The 16,542-nt window shown below is 42.2% G+C and overlaps 1 protein-coding gene across 2 annotated transcripts in view; it reads left to right on the top strand.

Moving 5' to 3' along the window:
• Positions 1–15,566, top strand: part of RB195_006327 (uncharacterized protein) — a gene marked incomplete at both ends in the record, with an annotated part of 70,499 nt that extends 54,933 nt beyond the window's left edge. Inside the window, 25 exons of one of the 2 annotated variants that reach the window (XM_064179356.1) lie at positions 3,032–3,261; positions 3,338–3,523; positions 7,624–7,757; positions 7,902–8,061; positions 8,180–8,262; positions 8,329–8,486; positions 10,423–10,602; positions 10,683–10,820; positions 10,879–11,037; positions 11,109–11,185; positions 11,445–11,592; positions 11,671–11,828; positions 11,895–12,032; positions 12,392–12,509; positions 12,589–12,687; positions 12,930–13,289; positions 13,343–13,561; positions 13,632–13,795; positions 14,053–14,182; positions 14,276–14,399; positions 14,558–14,694; positions 14,810–14,903; positions 14,992–15,222; positions 15,301–15,455; positions 15,537–15,566. In XM_064179356.1, coding sequence (XP_064036314.1) covers positions 3,032–3,261; positions 3,338–3,523; positions 7,624–7,757; positions 7,902–8,061; positions 8,180–8,262; positions 8,329–8,486; positions 10,423–10,602; positions 10,683–10,820; positions 10,879–11,037; positions 11,109–11,185; positions 11,445–11,592; positions 11,671–11,828; positions 11,895–12,032; positions 12,392–12,509; positions 12,589–12,687; positions 12,930–13,289; positions 13,343–13,561; positions 13,632–13,795; positions 14,053–14,182; positions 14,276–14,399; positions 14,558–14,694; positions 14,810–14,903; positions 14,992–15,222; positions 15,301–15,455; positions 15,537–15,566 — 3,810 coding nt within the window. Of the gene's footprint in view, positions 1–2,933; positions 3,524–7,623; positions 7,758–7,901; positions 8,062–8,179; positions 8,263–8,328; positions 8,487–10,422; positions 10,603–10,682; positions 10,821–10,878; positions 11,038–11,108; positions 11,186–11,444; positions 11,593–11,670; positions 11,829–11,894; positions 12,033–12,391; positions 12,510–12,588; positions 12,688–12,929; positions 13,290–13,342; positions 13,562–13,631; positions 13,796–14,052; positions 14,183–14,275; positions 14,400–14,557; positions 14,695–14,809; positions 14,904–14,991; positions 15,223–15,300; positions 15,456–15,536 lie in introns of those variants that run through there. The other variant, XM_064179354.1, reaches the window with a different exon arrangement.
• Between the last annotated feature and the right edge of the window lie 976 nt (positions 15,567–16,542).

The following is a 16,542-nucleotide window of genomic DNA, read 5'->3' as shown; positions in this document are numbered from 1 at the left end:
CTGACGCCCGAACGAGTGATGGGTTCCCGTTTAGGTGCTTTCATACCACTTGTAAATTGTTGCACCGTCAAACATGGTCAGTTCGGAAATCCCGATCAATTTGTTCTCAGAATAGAATGCGTTTCGTGGTCTCGCGTCAACTTAAGGAATTTACGCGAATACTACCTTCATACGTTTCAAACTTTAGAAGACCGTTCTCTTTTGAATAACGTTCCACTGTTTTTATTAAGTAGCTTTAATATTAAATTTTATAAGGAGTTCTCGGAATTCAGGGTGACTCATTGCCATATTCGGAACATGTACCTAAAATAGTTGGAACTTTGCAAAAGTAACGTTTTCATTATTTTGCTCTTTTTCGTTGCACAATTTCTCCAATCATCTACGTAAATCGGATTCAAATGTTCTGTTCAGTCGTTTTTTTTTTACGAAAAAAGCAAATTTCACCTAGTTCCTGCTGTAGATCGTCGCATGCATTCAAGTGCAACAATGTCTTTTTTGACGCTAATATCTTAATTGTAGAAAATAATTGTCAACTGGTCACAGGCGCCGAACTGAGGTTCCGCAGACGAGTCGGCAAGGGGCGCAGAAAAACAGCTGTAGGCGGGCTAGTGTCAATAGCAGTGCGCGTTTACTTGACTAGCACGCCGCTATTGAATTCGGTGCAGTGCTCTATCGCCTTTTTCAACCATGTCATCATCCGTCCATGGACATCGAGCGAACTATGAAATACCGTCGAAAACACTTCGAAGTTGTGTTGCCAGCGAGTTTCTGGTCAATTTGACTCAACCGGGATGCAACCCCGGCGATGTTAGCCTGGATGGCCTGCCGCTTTCTGGCGCATACGTCCGGGACAAGTTCTTTTTTCCGCCGAGCGAGTCACATAAGCTACGGCCATGCAACTTTTTTATCCTATGATTTCGAATTTTGCTATTCAAAAAGATGAATGTGGCTATTTTACGCCAACGTTGCTCGGCTAGAAATTATCGTTTTCATCTCTGCTACCCGTAGATGGTTGTTTTCTTGCGGGGCATAGAGTCTTATTAAGTGTAGCGCTAGCGTTGTTTCGTCTCCTAGCAATCTTGTCAGCACTGTTCGCGTGTTGTGCATCATTTTCTCTGCAGTTTTAGCTTAGCAGTTCTTCTGTTCTCTTTCCAAGACTCTCATTCTGTAGCAAACGCCTACCCTCCTAGGAAATCTCCAAGAATATCCTGTAGGTTTCTAGACTGTGTTCGTTCCCTGTGCGTATTTTTGTAAATTTCCAAGTATTTCCAGTAAAGTTCCACATTACTCGTCAAACCATAGACCTCCCATCCTGAAATCCGCAAAGTGCAGACGTTCGTTGGGCAGCTGGCCGGCTGCTGGATCTCTCTCACTTGAAACATAGGCTCCAAATGTTGGTGCAACTTTTTTGCAGCGTTTACGAGCGGGGACGCAATCCTCGCTGCGCCCATCTGTATAGCATCTTACTGCCTGCTAGTGTTGTTGTGAGTTCGAATTTCATTTTCGAGTCGCCTGAAAACATTCGCGCGCAGCATCGGTAACCAACAAAACAAGGTATCCAGGCCGCTGTCTTGTTCGCTCCTCGAGTAGACGAAGAAGGAGAGCGTGAGCTCCTCGACACACACAAGTTGCGGACCCTCACGGTCAGTGCACCCCTCCCCCGAGTGACCTTTGCGGGTGGCCCGTGTTGGCACACCTTAGCCAACCGCGGGGCGGTCCATCCGTGCTGCGTCTCGCGCGCCCGTCGTGGCGGTGGACGTTCACTCGCCGTTTTTGGTCTGCGCTCCCCGCCATTGCGGCCGCGTTTGCGCGCGCCCCCACCGCCTGCGTGCGTCGCACACCTCCACCTCCTCCTCGATGCTCTCCTCCCTGGCTATATTCGGCCTCCGTTTCGCTCGTAATACTGCCTGAATGTTATGTTTTTGACCTTTGTGGAACTCATTTAGCGACCTGTCGTGGAGGTCACACCCTACCGCCCTCCTGTGACTCAATCTTGGTCCTTTTCCAGCTGAACATCTTTGTTCATTCATTCATTTTCAGAACAGTCTGTCTATAATCTCGTAAAGTATTTTTTCTAGCGTTTACAGTCATATTCGTGTTATTTTAGAATCGTACCCACGTAAAAGTTTCCGATGCTTTGCACTTTCCTTTTGCGTCAAAACATTCTTCGGTATACACTCCAAACAATCGGTTCGGTTTCTAGTGTCTGCATCCGCCTTCAACGAATCCATTTCACGATTTCTCTCACTTATTTCTTATTTACATTTCTGAAAAGATACGTGTTTGGTTCTTAGATCGTTTCAATTATAACTAGTGTCATCTGGCTCTAAAAACTTCACTGAAACGCCAGGTGATGGGAAAAGCTTTTGTGAAGTAAGAAGATATTTCGGTCCCATTACTCCACTTCTTGTTGTCTTCCTTTTTGTTTTAGCAGTTCAGGAATTTTGATTCCGACGAACACATGATGAGGAACTCGTAACTTTTGTTATATTTTTCTTCCTTTCTGTGTTTTCTTTGTCATTTGTTCGTTGGACCTTGCAGTGGAATTTTTTCTCAAAACCACAGTAAAGAAGTGGAGAATTTATAACTGCTGCATAATTCAAGCGTTTCTGGTGGACCGTTCGGAAAGGATTGTTTCGTATTTCTACTATTATTATCAAAGACATCCACCAATTCCGTTCTCATTCCTTTCGCATAAATTTGCATTGATCAATTCAGCTTTTGTCAAGTAGAATTAGTTGCAATTTTTGCGTAGCTGTAGTTACTTCTGAGTCTCCTCTGTTACCATTTTGCTTTGCGTAGAAGACTTGCGCTTATCGTTTCCGAGTCCGTTCGTTCGTCTGCATGTCGTGTGTTTCAGGCGCTCACCTCCATATCGGCCTTCGGCCGTTTTGCCCATTCACTGCCGGGCTCATCTTTATTCACTGCTGTGCATGTCTTTCGATTCCAAAAGAATCACCTCGATCCACAAGCCAGACCCGTTTGGAACTCTCTTCGATCGTTCTTCCGGCTCTCATTTACGTTTTGTTAGCCTCTCGACTACGAGGATCCTGCACAACGCGAAGGATTCCGCCTTCGAGTCCGCGTCAGCGACGGACTTCATGACGCTACAAGCAACATCGTCGTGCAACTCGTCGACGAGAACGATCACTCGCCAGAAATCATCGGTCCTACGGAAGTTCGAATCTTCGAGGATGTGCCTCGACACACGATCGTCGCGAAATACAACGTCACCGATCGCGATGCCAATGATCGTGCAAGGTAAGAGAGTTCCCCGGGTCTGGCTAACACTGGCCATCCTAGCCCTAGCGGCTATTCCTCATGCTACGGCGATTAGCGACCTATCACTACCATTCGGGCTGGACAATTCACTAGCAAAATCGCGATTTTCTTCTTATGTTTCTCCCCAAGAACGCGCAATTCAAGTATTCGTTATGAAGAACATCAGTGAAGATACTCCTATCGGCACTGTGCTTGATACTTTCAAAGCGCATGACCCCACGCTCCCTACATTCAATTACACGTAAGTTCTTTCTCGTTTCTGTTGGTTCATCAATTTTTTTTTGTTTTCACCCCTTTACGCCATGTGGTATAAGTGCTCCATGTCTTGTACACTTGAGCAGCCAAGTGGCCGCTAATTAAGACATCAAGTGGGATGAGAAAAGCTGCGTTTGTATAATATTCGTCTGTTCATGCCATTTTTTCCTGCTGGGTTGATTTTATGTTTTTTTTACTCCACTTCATCCTCTTTGTTTTATTTTGTTTGCAATCTTTTCATCTTCTACTACAGGTTTGTCTTATTAACATGGTAGTAATATAATAATAATATTGGTTCATTTCTTATCTCATTATGCCGCTCAAATTTGAGACTAACAATTCCAGATATTTTGGGAATTTTAGCTTTACTTTTGTTTGTTGTCGTGGACCGACACTTATTCGTAAACTGAGGCTAAGTTTGGATAATCCGGGCAACCTTCGAATTACATCCTGCACTTTTCAACTGAGTGGTACACATTGACGATGCACGCTTTAAAATCGCTTATCAATTTTTTCTGTGTACGTTCCTTCATTTTATTCCTTATTGTTTGGGTCAACGTCTTCGATATTCGCCACTTGTCCAGGGCTTCGTTTTTCGATATTTATTTCCGTTTTCCTAAACTTCGGAGTGAGTTCTGAACCGATTTTCGTGAGTGAGGTGCCAAATGTCATTCGTAACTCCGCCTGATTGCATTCTTATTGAAGCTTAGCGGGCCGCTTTTTTTTGCCGCTGGCACATCATCGATTACTATCGGAGGCTACGCTTTTCTTTTACTTCAGAAGAGCGTAGGCTGACTTCCTGTAAAGATAGTAGTCGTGTGGGGCTGCGTTAGTCAGCGTCGTCGATAGCGTCTCTCACAACGACGATAAGATACGCTGGTGATGAGTCAGAGAGTCAGGGATCGATCGGTGAACGAGTATTTGTTTGGTGTGTCTGAATCATTGTCGGAGCCGTTGTTCCTCTGAGGCCTCGTAGTTTGCTTCCAGAAAGAGTACGAGAAGGCTCACAGAGTACTGGGCCTACTGCTCTGTTGTTTTCATCCATGTGACGGTGCAAAAATTACCCTCAGTCCTGGCTAATAAACAAACACCACTGATGCTAATGGCTTTTTCACATCCCACTGATGTTACTTGTCGTTTTACGCCAAAGGGAAATCTTTCCATGATGGTGTTCTCATTTAGTGTTTGTCCGCAGGCTCAGTGATAATTATGTTTGAAATGACTGTGTATGATGTAGCTATGGATAATTTCCCTTGCTTCTTTATTAGTTTATATGTGTTTATAGTATCTGAACGTGTACTAATTAGTAGTACTGTGACGTTAACGAGCTTTGCACTGATAAGTTTGGTCTTTTTACAGCCGAACATCCAACGAACGCGACGTTTTTGCTTTCATTTTCCTGGAAAGGGGTCTGTCGCTTAACGCGTAGCGTCCCGCTGAGTTTGACCTCAATCGCTGTGTCGCATCTCCCATCGGATCTTTCCTTCACTCGTGTTCGACTCGAGGAACAGCGTAATGGAATGTGTTCATATAGGCGAGAAAATTGTAAAGAAAACGATATCGGCTTTATTTGCTGTCATTTTTGACGGCCCTTTATGTTTGTTTTGGCATTCACTCGAGGCTTCGGAATTCCTATCGTGAGCCTTCTCTCCTACCGAACATCTCGGATCCTTACGTGTCTACATTGATCCACTTTAGAAGATAGGAAATCGTTTTATAAAATATCCCTTTCAGGAAAATTGCTCATTTGTTGGGCAATTTTGTTGAAACGAGGCAGAGAAGCAGTTTTTTAGCAAGTGAGAAAATTTCTAAGCATCATTCTTGATCAGCATCAAAGGCTTTCTTTTGTTTCTCAGGAACGAAAAAGCTGTGTCGATTCATGGATATCTTAGGGGAACTGCTCTGTTTGCTTAGACTGTATGAAGCTTCCATTTTCACTAAGAACTTCCCTCCACTTCTGATTTGGTGGAAGAATTCTCGGAAACTCCTACAATATTTTTTCCTGTCTGATCTATTCGTTTGTCTTTTTCGGCGGTTTACCCAGTGAGGGTTTACGCAAGAGTACGCAGATGTCTAGGATGATCTGATAGTTGGCGGGTGCTGCTCATCTCCTCGATTTCGGTGTTGTGTTGGTGCCGGCCGATCATTTGTTTAGTGCAACTCGCGAAAACCTGCGCGGTTCGTTGAGAAGTTATTGCGAGGAGGTTAAGGAGACTCTAATTACTGGTCAAGGCAGGTTAGTGTGGGAACAAAGGGAGAGACTCGTCTGGGACGTCCTGTTCCAACCACTTGGTTGCCCACATCAACCGACGATAATCATCGCTATGCGCGAGTAGTTCAGAATTCCTTGAGAACGTAACTTGTGGATTTTTACGTTCGCTTTAAAGACTAAAAGGGAAGTGAAATGAGTACAGGTGCTTTATTTGGGTTGAGAAACGCAATCGCACGTCACCTGAAGTGCTCCTTCGTCGCTTTTGTTTGGTCACTGCGTGGTCATTACATCAATGGTGAATTCGAATATACTACAGTACTATTTGTGGCATGGGAAACATGAGCACCATATGTGGAAATACTCGTCGTAATTGGCATCTCTGTGAGGGTAATTGCTACCTGTCACTTTACGTGAGGTCGCGTCCGTATCTCGATCATTTTCATCTCTGAGACCAGAATTTCGCTATATTACGCAGTCGTAGGCTGCCGTCTTCATGAAGGAGATTTGGTTATATATTGGTTCCATTTCAATAGGCTAGTGCTAATGTTGGGCCTCGGAAACTCTTTTGACTAGCTCTCCAGAGGGGGAGAGTATCGGCCGTGAGAATGCATCGAATAAATAACATCCGTGAGGCATTGCCGAGGAGGTGGCTAAACGAGGTTTGAGTACTTCCCGAGAGGCGCGAAGAGGGTAGTTAGCCTGCTTCCATGGACACCGCAATAAGCCTTATGGTCGCGAACTGTTAAAGCCTGCTCTTATGTTCAAGTGGCCTTGAGTGGACACTGTACGGGTCGGTATGTGGCTTTTATCTGTGCTGAACAAGGTCAACGTCGATCAATTCCGAATAAATTACCCACTCCATACAGGATCTTAAATTGCTTGGAAAAGTAATCGAGAAAGACAAGGAGACTGATAACCGCATTAGCAATTAAAATGAGCAAGATCGATTCCTTACAAAAATAGCTGCTAAGCTGGAGCTAGGTAAAAATTTTCGACTTCTGGAATCATGTGAAGACAAATCTGTATTCCTCTAGAGACGGAGAACAGTAGAATTTGGTTATAGAATACACTCGCGACTATTTTAAACCGAATAAAAACAAATTTTGTAAGTGCTATATTAATTTTACTATGTACGGTGTCTTTTTACTTCAGGAACTGTTTAAAAGCTGCATTATCTATATATGTATTTATAATATATACCAGATAAAACTGGTTTTCTTAATTTCCCAGTATTTGTACACGACAAAACAGTTTGGCTGGAGATATTGCTAGTACCGTATGTTATTTGCGTTGTGGAACTTGTTATACGAGCAGAAGTATTGGGCTGCTCGCCGTTTTCGTTTATGTGCATATGATTGTACATATCTTGTCTCTCTGACATAGAGTCACTGGAATGAGATAGGGAAGCAGATGCCAAAGTGAACTCTTGATAAGGAAAGAGTTTAATTGTATAAAATATATGACGCACACTCATTTGACGGCTTTTTGAGATTGGGTTAATCTGACATCTCGTTTTCTATTAAAAACCTACTTCCCCGATCTCTTTCAAAGTCAGCTTGGTGAATGTAATCAGTAGAAACAACTCTAGCTTTTCTACATAGCCTACTTCAATCTTCACTATTCTGACGCTGAACGTTTTTAGCGAGAGACCACTGGTTATGAATGTCAAACGAATTAGAATTTGTTTATGGATGTAGTCTGTCGACATCTGGTGCGTAGATTAGCACCGAGCAGAAATGCTGGTTCTGTTGCATAACTCTTGGCTTTGACAGCTGCGTATTTCTTCCTTGGTTTGGAACAAATTAGCATAACAGCAATTTGTATTGGATAACTGTCATCAGCCGGAAAGATATTATTCTACTTCTCCGATTCAGGTTCCGAATTAATCGCCAGTCTGATCCGAAGCGGCAGTTCACAATTGATCAGGATGGAACGCTCCGAGTAGCACAGCGTTTGGATCGAGAAGACATCAGTAGCTATAAGCTGATCATCGAGGCGTTCGACGCCGGTAAGTTGTGGACAGATATCGACAACTCGTTCCTTTTTTAACATACGTACATGATGAAATAGATTAGTTGTCAATCTATATGTCATGTGAGCATAAGTTCCTGTTGTTAGTAAAAGGTTACATTCATAGACACGAATGTTTCAGCCGGCAATGTTGGAACTCAGTTAGTAGCTGTTTACTTACGCGATGTCAATGATAATGGCCCCGAACCTTACACAGTTCCCAAGTATTGTGTATTTCCCGAAAATACACCTGTCAATCAACAAGGCACATGTGAGATTCGCTGCACTGACAAGGACTCACCGTAAGCGTATCTTGCTTCTACGAATTATATTCATTTCTTATTTGTAATTCACAGAACACATTTCTATTGGTTATCTTCAAGTTTCATTCTTTTGTACTCCTCAGTTTCCGTTTTTCAGTGAATACGGACCACCATTTAACATGCAACTCGACCAGAGCAAATGGAAATATGGAGAATTCTTGAGCGTCACATTTGATGCCCGTATGTACATCTCATTCTTGTCATTTCCATACTCTTGCACTCCGTGTAATTTACACCTCCTTTCAGATGGAGATGGTGGGAATGGATCGATGACAATCAGACCATTGGTAGTGTTCGATCGAGAGGCTGCTAATCCGGGCAAAATTCTCGAAATTCCTCTAATTCTAACGGACCGCGCGGATCGAACTAATCACGCATCCGTTCACGTCATCATTGGAGACGAGGTATGCGTAAATAAAGTGATATACAGTGGTTGTTGCAAAAAGACAAAACATTTCTGAGCATTCACCAAGTTAAATTCCTAAAAGTTTGGAGCTTCTTGGATGTGAGATTTTTTCATTTTCTTGACGATTTTTCTCCATCCATCTCTTCAGTAGAGGTTCACTCCTCCGATTTTGAAAGTTAAGCAATATTAGATCTGCTAGTTTTCGCCTAGGGAATGGCTGCTTCTTCTGAGGCCCAATGTAGGTCTGCGAATATCTTTCTGAGTGCTGAATAGTGAATAGTGCTCCTCTTTTACACAGTTTCGCCTATTGGCATATCATTGTACGGTCCTCGATGACTCAAATGCTCATTGTTTGTTGCCTAATGATGCGATACATGAATGCTTCAGCTGCCTATGGTCGAACATAAGCCGGTCGCTCCTAATCTCACCCTCCCACCTTTTGGCGGCCGCGACCAGCCTTTCGGAATTCCACCACAAATCCGCAAAAATTGGCCTACTAATCCGTAACGATTGTTGCGTCGCGCTGCGGTCGCTTTGAAGCGAGTCGCCCGACTGTGAAGAAGGGACGCCGGTTCGAAAAAAAACCCCATTGTGTTTGCGAGGTAACTGAGAAGGAACCCCTGCTGAGAGTGAGCAAGCTGCGCGACTGAATAAACTCGTGAATCGACTGTCGTAGAGATTTGATCTTCATGATGTGAAAATGTCAAGCGGATTGCTACGAGATGTGCAGAAATGCGTTTGTTTGCAAGGCTTCGCGCTGCTCTCAACAACCCGCCCCATTTATTAGCGAATAATGTTTGCAGAGAGGCGACCGGGTCATTCTTAGCGAGTTACATCCGCTCGACCCATTCATGGCCGGAGTGGGGTTAATGTTATGCGCCTAATTAAGATCGACAGGGTGCCTCCTGCCTTGTCATTATGGTGAAGTTGTTAGGAGGAGCAGAAATGAGAACATATTTCAGATCATTAGTTATTTATAAAATATGTAGTAGAGGATGTTTTCTTGAGGAGTATCTGCAGGTGCTTTTCTGCACTGAATTTGTTACCGACCAGCCCTGTTGGTATCTTCGAATTTTACGATTGTACGACAACTAATATTCGAAAAAACTGAAATATTCTCTTATAAAAGTGAGCCTCTGAAACATAGAAAGAACGTCTATGTAAAGTGACTATAAGTTTTACATAATTTCTGAGGAAAAACCTCCTTTTTAGCCTTTTTTCGGAACCATTGGTGATGTAATTTAAAAAAAAAGTATGATTACTTGCTTGCCAATTGCTTATTGGTATTTAAAAGTGAGATATCCCAGGTGTTCTGCAATAAGGCATAGGTATAGAAAAGGTACCATTAGTTTTTCTGGACCTTTACATAGTGTGTACACTTCACTAGGAGGAGAAAATGGGGATCTGCGCCATTTTTTTGCGCATTTAACATCGAAATGTGTTCTAATCTTATTTCATTTTATACTTGTGACTAGCATCACCAATATCCACAGCAATGGGTGCTTGTCAAAATCCGTTAGTGTCAAGCTCATAACTAAAAGGTAACTTTCATCGTTTGGTGGGAACCATGTCGGACTAAGCTCAAACTACCGCGATAAGTTGCGAGTTGGTGAAGACGGCGTTGGAAATAGGAAGGATACAGAAATTATTCTCGTGGGCTTAGGTGAAAGGGGTCTAGCTCGTGAGGTGCAGCTCAAGCCCTTCGCCAACCAACCAAAAGTGAATGGGCTCCTTTTGCCAACCACCTGAAAGTGGATGGGGTCGGAGCACCGGCTCCAACTATCGCATGTATGCTCATTGTATTGTTTCATTATTTCCCAAAATTGATTACTCGTCAGAGCTGAGTTGCTTTCGCTTTTGATTTTGCTAAACACAAAGTTTTCTTCCTTTATTACAGCATATATAATGTTATATGTGTAAAGATGACATTGCAGAATGACAATCCTATGCACGATGGCAAGATGACAATCACTGTTAATTCTTATCTCGGAAAATTGAAAAAGACCCAAATTGGAAGAGTTTACGTGGAAGACTTGGACGACTGGGATCTTGGAGATAAGACTTTCACGTGGAGGGATTCCTTACCCGGTTTTGAGCTTTCACCCAGAGGAGAGGTCAGTAAATTCTGTTTGTTTTTGAGAGTTCGACAGTGGAAACGCATCCTCTCCTTACGTAATCTAGTGTATTCATATAGATTACAATGGACGCGAACATGCCACCTGGTACATATCACATGTCGTCAAATGTGCATGACAACCGGCGAAATGAGAACGCTGTTGGTTATGTGACCGTAAATGTGCTTCTCGTGCCTGAAGTGGCGTTTGTCAATCAAGTAAATTAGTTTTGTACGGATATTTTTTAAAGTGACCATCTGAGAATTGCTTTTCCAGGGATCGATGCAACTGCTTTTAGCTGAGGACTCGAATTTACAATCTCCCGAAGACTTTATTCGGCCTGATGCTAATGGAAAGAGTATGATGAATACATTCACACAAGAAATGATCAAGTATATGGGTGGAAATGTGGTGCTTGACGTGTTTTCTGTCCAGGTTCTTTTTTTTCACTCTTGGACCCATTTCGTAACTTTGTGTCCTGAATAGTTCTATCGCTTTTTGTTCAGTTGGATTATGCAACGCTGCAAACGCGGACCGTACCTGTGCTGAACATCCGATTTTCTGCTCATGGGTCTCCCTACAAGTGTGTTTTAGAGATTTTCGAATGTTTCATTATCCTTGATATAAAAGGGGAATTCAAGTAATGTGTATGTTATTATCGTGGGATATGTACTTTATCATGGGACATATTATCTGAAGTGACCTATTGGACTTTTTTCTCTACGTCACTCAGAGCATTGTCCTACATTTTACTGTTAGTTGGGCAAACCAGTCCAATAACATCTAATACAAGCCTAGTTCAATATTCTGCTGATGTTATAATTGTAGTATTTTTATTACAGAGATTCCACTCAGTTGAACGGATTGATCTCAGCCAATCGATTTGATCTTCAAAACAAAATGAGTGCTACGATTGTTGGTGTCGGCATAGATATGTGCAAATTCACTGTATGTGATTCCGGATGTCAAACTGTCAGCACCGCAGACTTCGTAAGCAATTTTTTCCTTTAGAAAAAGAAGATTTTGATGGCAATTCTAAAGTTTAATCATCTTCGGTTTCTTCTGCAGAATGGAGTTGTTGTATCTGCAAACAGCACCGTATTGGTCGGCGTGAATGCGCAATCCAAGGACGAATGCACTTGTCCTGTGTGGCGGCCTCCTGCGGCATGCCAGTCCGGATTGTGCCACAATGAAGGCGTCTGTCACAATACACACCCCGGATTCTTGTAAGCTCACCATTTCTCCGTTTTTAGTTCTGCTTGCTAGCGTTTGCGAGTTATCTAATTCTTCAGCTGCGAATGTCGCAATGATCTGCTGAAAGGCCCAAGATGTCAAGGAACGACGAGGTCGTTCTCTGGAGACGGTTACGCGTGGTACAAACCAATGCCAGCTTGTACTAGTCTCAACATTAGTATGCAGTTTATGACTTTGTAAGTGATTTGCGAGGAATATCTTCTTTTTTCGAACGGTTAAAAGCGAACCTTGAATGCGACATTGCTTGGTTACGGTCCATAATTCATTTTCTACTTGTATATGTTCAAGCTCTCTATGCATAATCCTTTCCAAAGTTTCATTGGAGGAAATGAATTTAATCACGAGTTTTCTCAGCGTGTTTATCTTTTCTAGAGCAGAAGAATGTTCTTAAAATCTATTTCAAGTAATCTTTCTTTTCTGTTTCTTATTGTTCCCCTTTACTTCTACATTATCAATTCCCAGAGAACATGATCTCAATTATTCTCTTTCCTTGAATTTTCTTCCCTGATGTTTAATTTGAGAACACATTTTTTAGGCAACCAGATGCTGTGCTCTTCTACAATGGGCCAATGGACACGAAAAACAGTGAGCAACAAATCGATTACCGAGACTATATTATAATTCAACTCAGAGGTGGACGTCTTGCTATGGAGGTGTGTTTTTGTTCCTTTCCGTTCTCATTGTTCTTCTGAAAAAATTCAAATCCGTGGAAATGATTGAGTTGCGGTTCAGATGTCCATGAATGGTATAGCACCGGTTAGCCTTGAAGTCCCTTCTACTCCTCTAAATGATGGAACATGGCATGAGCTAGCGGTGACACAAATTGGAAAGGTTAGTTGTTGCTTTGTGGTTGGCGTCATGCTCATTTACCTAAGCATTATATAATCGTATCGTATATTAAGTTGACGTCGACTTTAAAATAAATGAACTAGAAATGAAATTTTATCTTGCAACGGTTTTCAGTACTTGTTGATGTTCACTATTAATACCTAAAAAGTAGTGAAGAAATCATGACATCTATTGAGAATTCTTGTTATGGTTGCAGGATTACTTCGCTATTTTACTGTTTTCAGTTTATTGAGCTTGTGGTGGACCAATGTCGCTTTCTTGGAGCTGGTTCTGATGACACTTCCTGTCGAAAGTCTGTCTACACTCCTGATGATGATGAGCGATTGAACATCGTTGCTCCTGTGCAAATTGGTGGTCTCGCTCCGCTTACTGCTGGACAGGCGTACCCATCAGCTATTCCACACTCTGGCTTGAACGGATGTATTCGCAACTTACGAGTGAATGACGATCAATATGATCTCGCTACTCCATCCTTTGAGAAGAATTCTGCAGCTGGATGCAAGCTATGGGGTGGTGCTTGTGACAGTAATGCTATCGATAGTCTCACTCATTGTGTTCATGGGGATTGCTACGCAGACGTACAGGTACGGCGCACATTTCCCCGCATTGTTTAGGCTGGAATGTTTTTTTTTTCCAGGGGAGCACACCAATGATTCCAAAATGCATTTGCGATCCAGGATGGGGAGGACCTCGTTGCGAAAAGAAAATCGAATGGATTCAGATGCAGTCGGGTGGTTTCATCGACTATTCGCCGAAAATTGCTTTCCCAGAACAAACTAACGACATTGAATTGCTTTTTATTCCCGGAAGAGTTACTGGTGCAGCTGAATTGACTTACGGAGCGGACAAATCTCAGGTGCGTTTGTAGTGCACTCACCAAAACGGTTCTTTTGTGATTTGCTTCTAATAAGTTTTTGCCTCCTCAGAATTATGTTTCTACTTCGGCCGAAATGACTTCCGACGGGCTGACCCCAATGGCGAAATTTGATTTGGGTGGAGTTCGGAACTCTCTGACACAGCTGAAGATCAGCGAACTCTCTCTTAAAGAGAACTCCTCCTACTGGATGCACTTTACGAGGAATCCAACTAGGTAATTATTTGTAATTTTGGGTGGCTAGCGAAATTGGTTGTATAGTGGGTGTAGAACTGAGACTGTTTAGGCCTTCTTTCTCTCAGGAGAAATATACCCATTAGGCGGACTGTGAAGATTTCCAATATGTCATTTATTTTCTTACCCCCCTAAAACTTCTTTCGATTTAATGTGTTGATCAACGTTTATTCTTTGTTCGACTAACTTTCAAGATGTCAAGACAAACATCGATAGTGACTGTCCTCTCCTCTTTCCAGAGCGTCGCTATCTATCGACAACTCCTACTACTCGTCGCAGGTGCTAGATCCAACAGCCAACTCACAGTCGTTCGCACTGCAGGTCAGCGAGTTGTTCCTCGGTACACACAGTGGAGGAAGAGGGTTCCAGGTACTGTCTTTTTCGTGGTTTGCTGTCTTACTTGTTCCATTAGTAGGCTGAAGGGTTTCTTTGTAACGTTTTTACACATACCTTTTTCTGAAGGGATGTGTTGGAACGTATCGTTGGTCTAACCAGAACCTGCCTTTGCGGCGACCATCAAACCAGGCTATTGATCCGGACGATGAGAGCATCGTTTCCATTACGAAGTCGGAAGGAGTCTCCGATGGTATGTTTTCTACTTTATGAGTTTCAGTTTAATCGGGTTATGAACAACATTACATGCTCTGTAGATTTATTTTTTATTTTGTTCTTTTGTTCACTACTGATTGATTGCTTTCTTCAAGCATTGTTTTGTATAAGACCTTGAAGTTTTTTTTCTTCTAGGATGTAGCTTGCTTATCACTTGCGCACAGTTACCCATTGGCTACTGTAGTGGTACTATGGTTTGCATGGATTTCTGGAAAGGAGCCTTCTGTACATGTCCTGACGGAGCCAACGCAATGTTGGGTGACGATGGACAGGTAGTTTTTGTATTCGTTAACTCTATTTCGATCTCCAGATTCGTAGTAAATTGAAATGATCAGTGTATTTATGACAATGTGTCATTGGAAAACATCAAAATTGTCGTGATTGCAGCTTGTCGGGTGCGGTGAAACGTTAGCTGTTGCCAAACTTGGAATCAGTAACCCTGCCATTATCCTGATCCTAGTTTCACTTGTTCTCCTCATCAGTACGTTGGTTTACCTGAGATTTTAATCAGAAAGATTTTAATCCCACTCGGTTATCTTAAGTTAAATGACCTAAAATCAGCTTTTTAGTGCTTGTAATGCTTATGCTGGTGTATGCTCGTCGACAAACCACTCCATTTGAATCTGTTCGACCAGAGGATCTCAATCGCGACAACCTTCGACCGTATGCCATTGAAGGTGGAGGTGAAGCAGATAACGATCAATATTCCATTGCGAATCTTCGGAAACCAGTCATGCCTATCGACGGCAACGGTCTGTCTCTGGGGCCTCCTGCACCTGTCTACACCCGGCCACCGATTGGTGAGTTCTTTTTTTTCAGTGTTGACCTTATCCATATTATGGAATAAAAAAATTAAAAAATAATAATTTTTATTGCAGACGATAGGTTACGGTCACAGTTGCATGATCTCGAATCAGATCAAAATGCTGCTCCATTTGATGAAATTAGGATCTACGAGGATGAAAAAGATACGGTTTCTGTTGTAACTCTTGAATCGCTTGGGTCACTACCAGATACAGAACGGCAGCAGAACGTAAGTTCTTGAAGACTGCTTCGTTTCTGGAATGTTTTTTTTTTGTCATTTTGGGATGAGTGATGATGTAAATGTTTGCAGGGCAACTGGGAACCGCGTTTCACTTCGTGAGTTGCACATAAATCAACCTTTATTTCATTCCTCCGTATGATCTGTAGCCAAGCGATATCTCGGTGAAAAGTATTCCCCAAATATATATCAAAATCTAATAGTGTTCATTCGTTTCTTTCATTCTTGAGTTCTACAACTAGGATCAGATGAAGAAAGTCTTGTTTTATTCATTAATTGCGGGTCGTTGACATGTTTTATCAAGCTTCCACACTGCTATTTGATTTGCTTTCGCTATTTATGCTCACTATGCATTTTTCTCCTCGAATAAGTTATTATTCTAGAAGGAAGACCGTTTCACGTTGTTATGTAATCGAATTATTGTTGTTTTTGTATGTATCGGTTGTGTAGGACAGGGATAACTGTTGTTGGTCGTCCCGTTGTGCCTCCATTGATCACCGCCCCATTACTCACTTTCAATCAACACATATGATTTTCCTCATCAACGATTGCCTCAAAAGGCTCTCACGCAACCCTTTCGTATTTTCTCAGTCCTGCCGCGCCCCATAGGGTGACATTTGTCAATTGTATGTGTTTCGCTATACATTCTGATGAGTACCCCTGCTCCAAGTGTGATAGATAATCCTCTTTGTAAAACTTTCCTCACAGAAGTCACAACATTTCCTATTTATTCATTGTACATGTCTATATTCTTGAAAGGAATAAAAAACTAATTCAATGTTCAGTGAATCTGGGAACTCGTTGTTTCTTTGAGATAACGCACAACGGTTATCAAGAGCTCTTATCTAATTCCACTTATGATCAGACTTGGATTATTCGACGGCATAGAGATTACAAACTTCATATACCTGTGAATGAGATATATTGTGCTGAGATGTCGTGCTGATTTTAGAAAGGAATATTTGCTCCCATTACGTTATTATTACGCCTATAAACGGTTCACGTTAAAAAAAAGAACTATGGAAATAATCGGCGATAATGAACTATAATAAAAAGGGTTTATTATCAAGATGAAAGA

Source organism: Necator americanus, chromosome I (assembly GCF_031761385.1).
Source record: "Necator americanus strain Aroian chromosome I, whole genome shotgun sequence".
NCBI classification, from domain to species: domain Eukaryota; kingdom Metazoa; phylum Nematoda; class Chromadorea; order Rhabditida; family Ancylostomatidae; genus Necator; species Necator americanus.
Note: the sequence above shows the minus strand (reverse complement) of the source record. Positions and strands in the feature narration are given on the sequence as shown.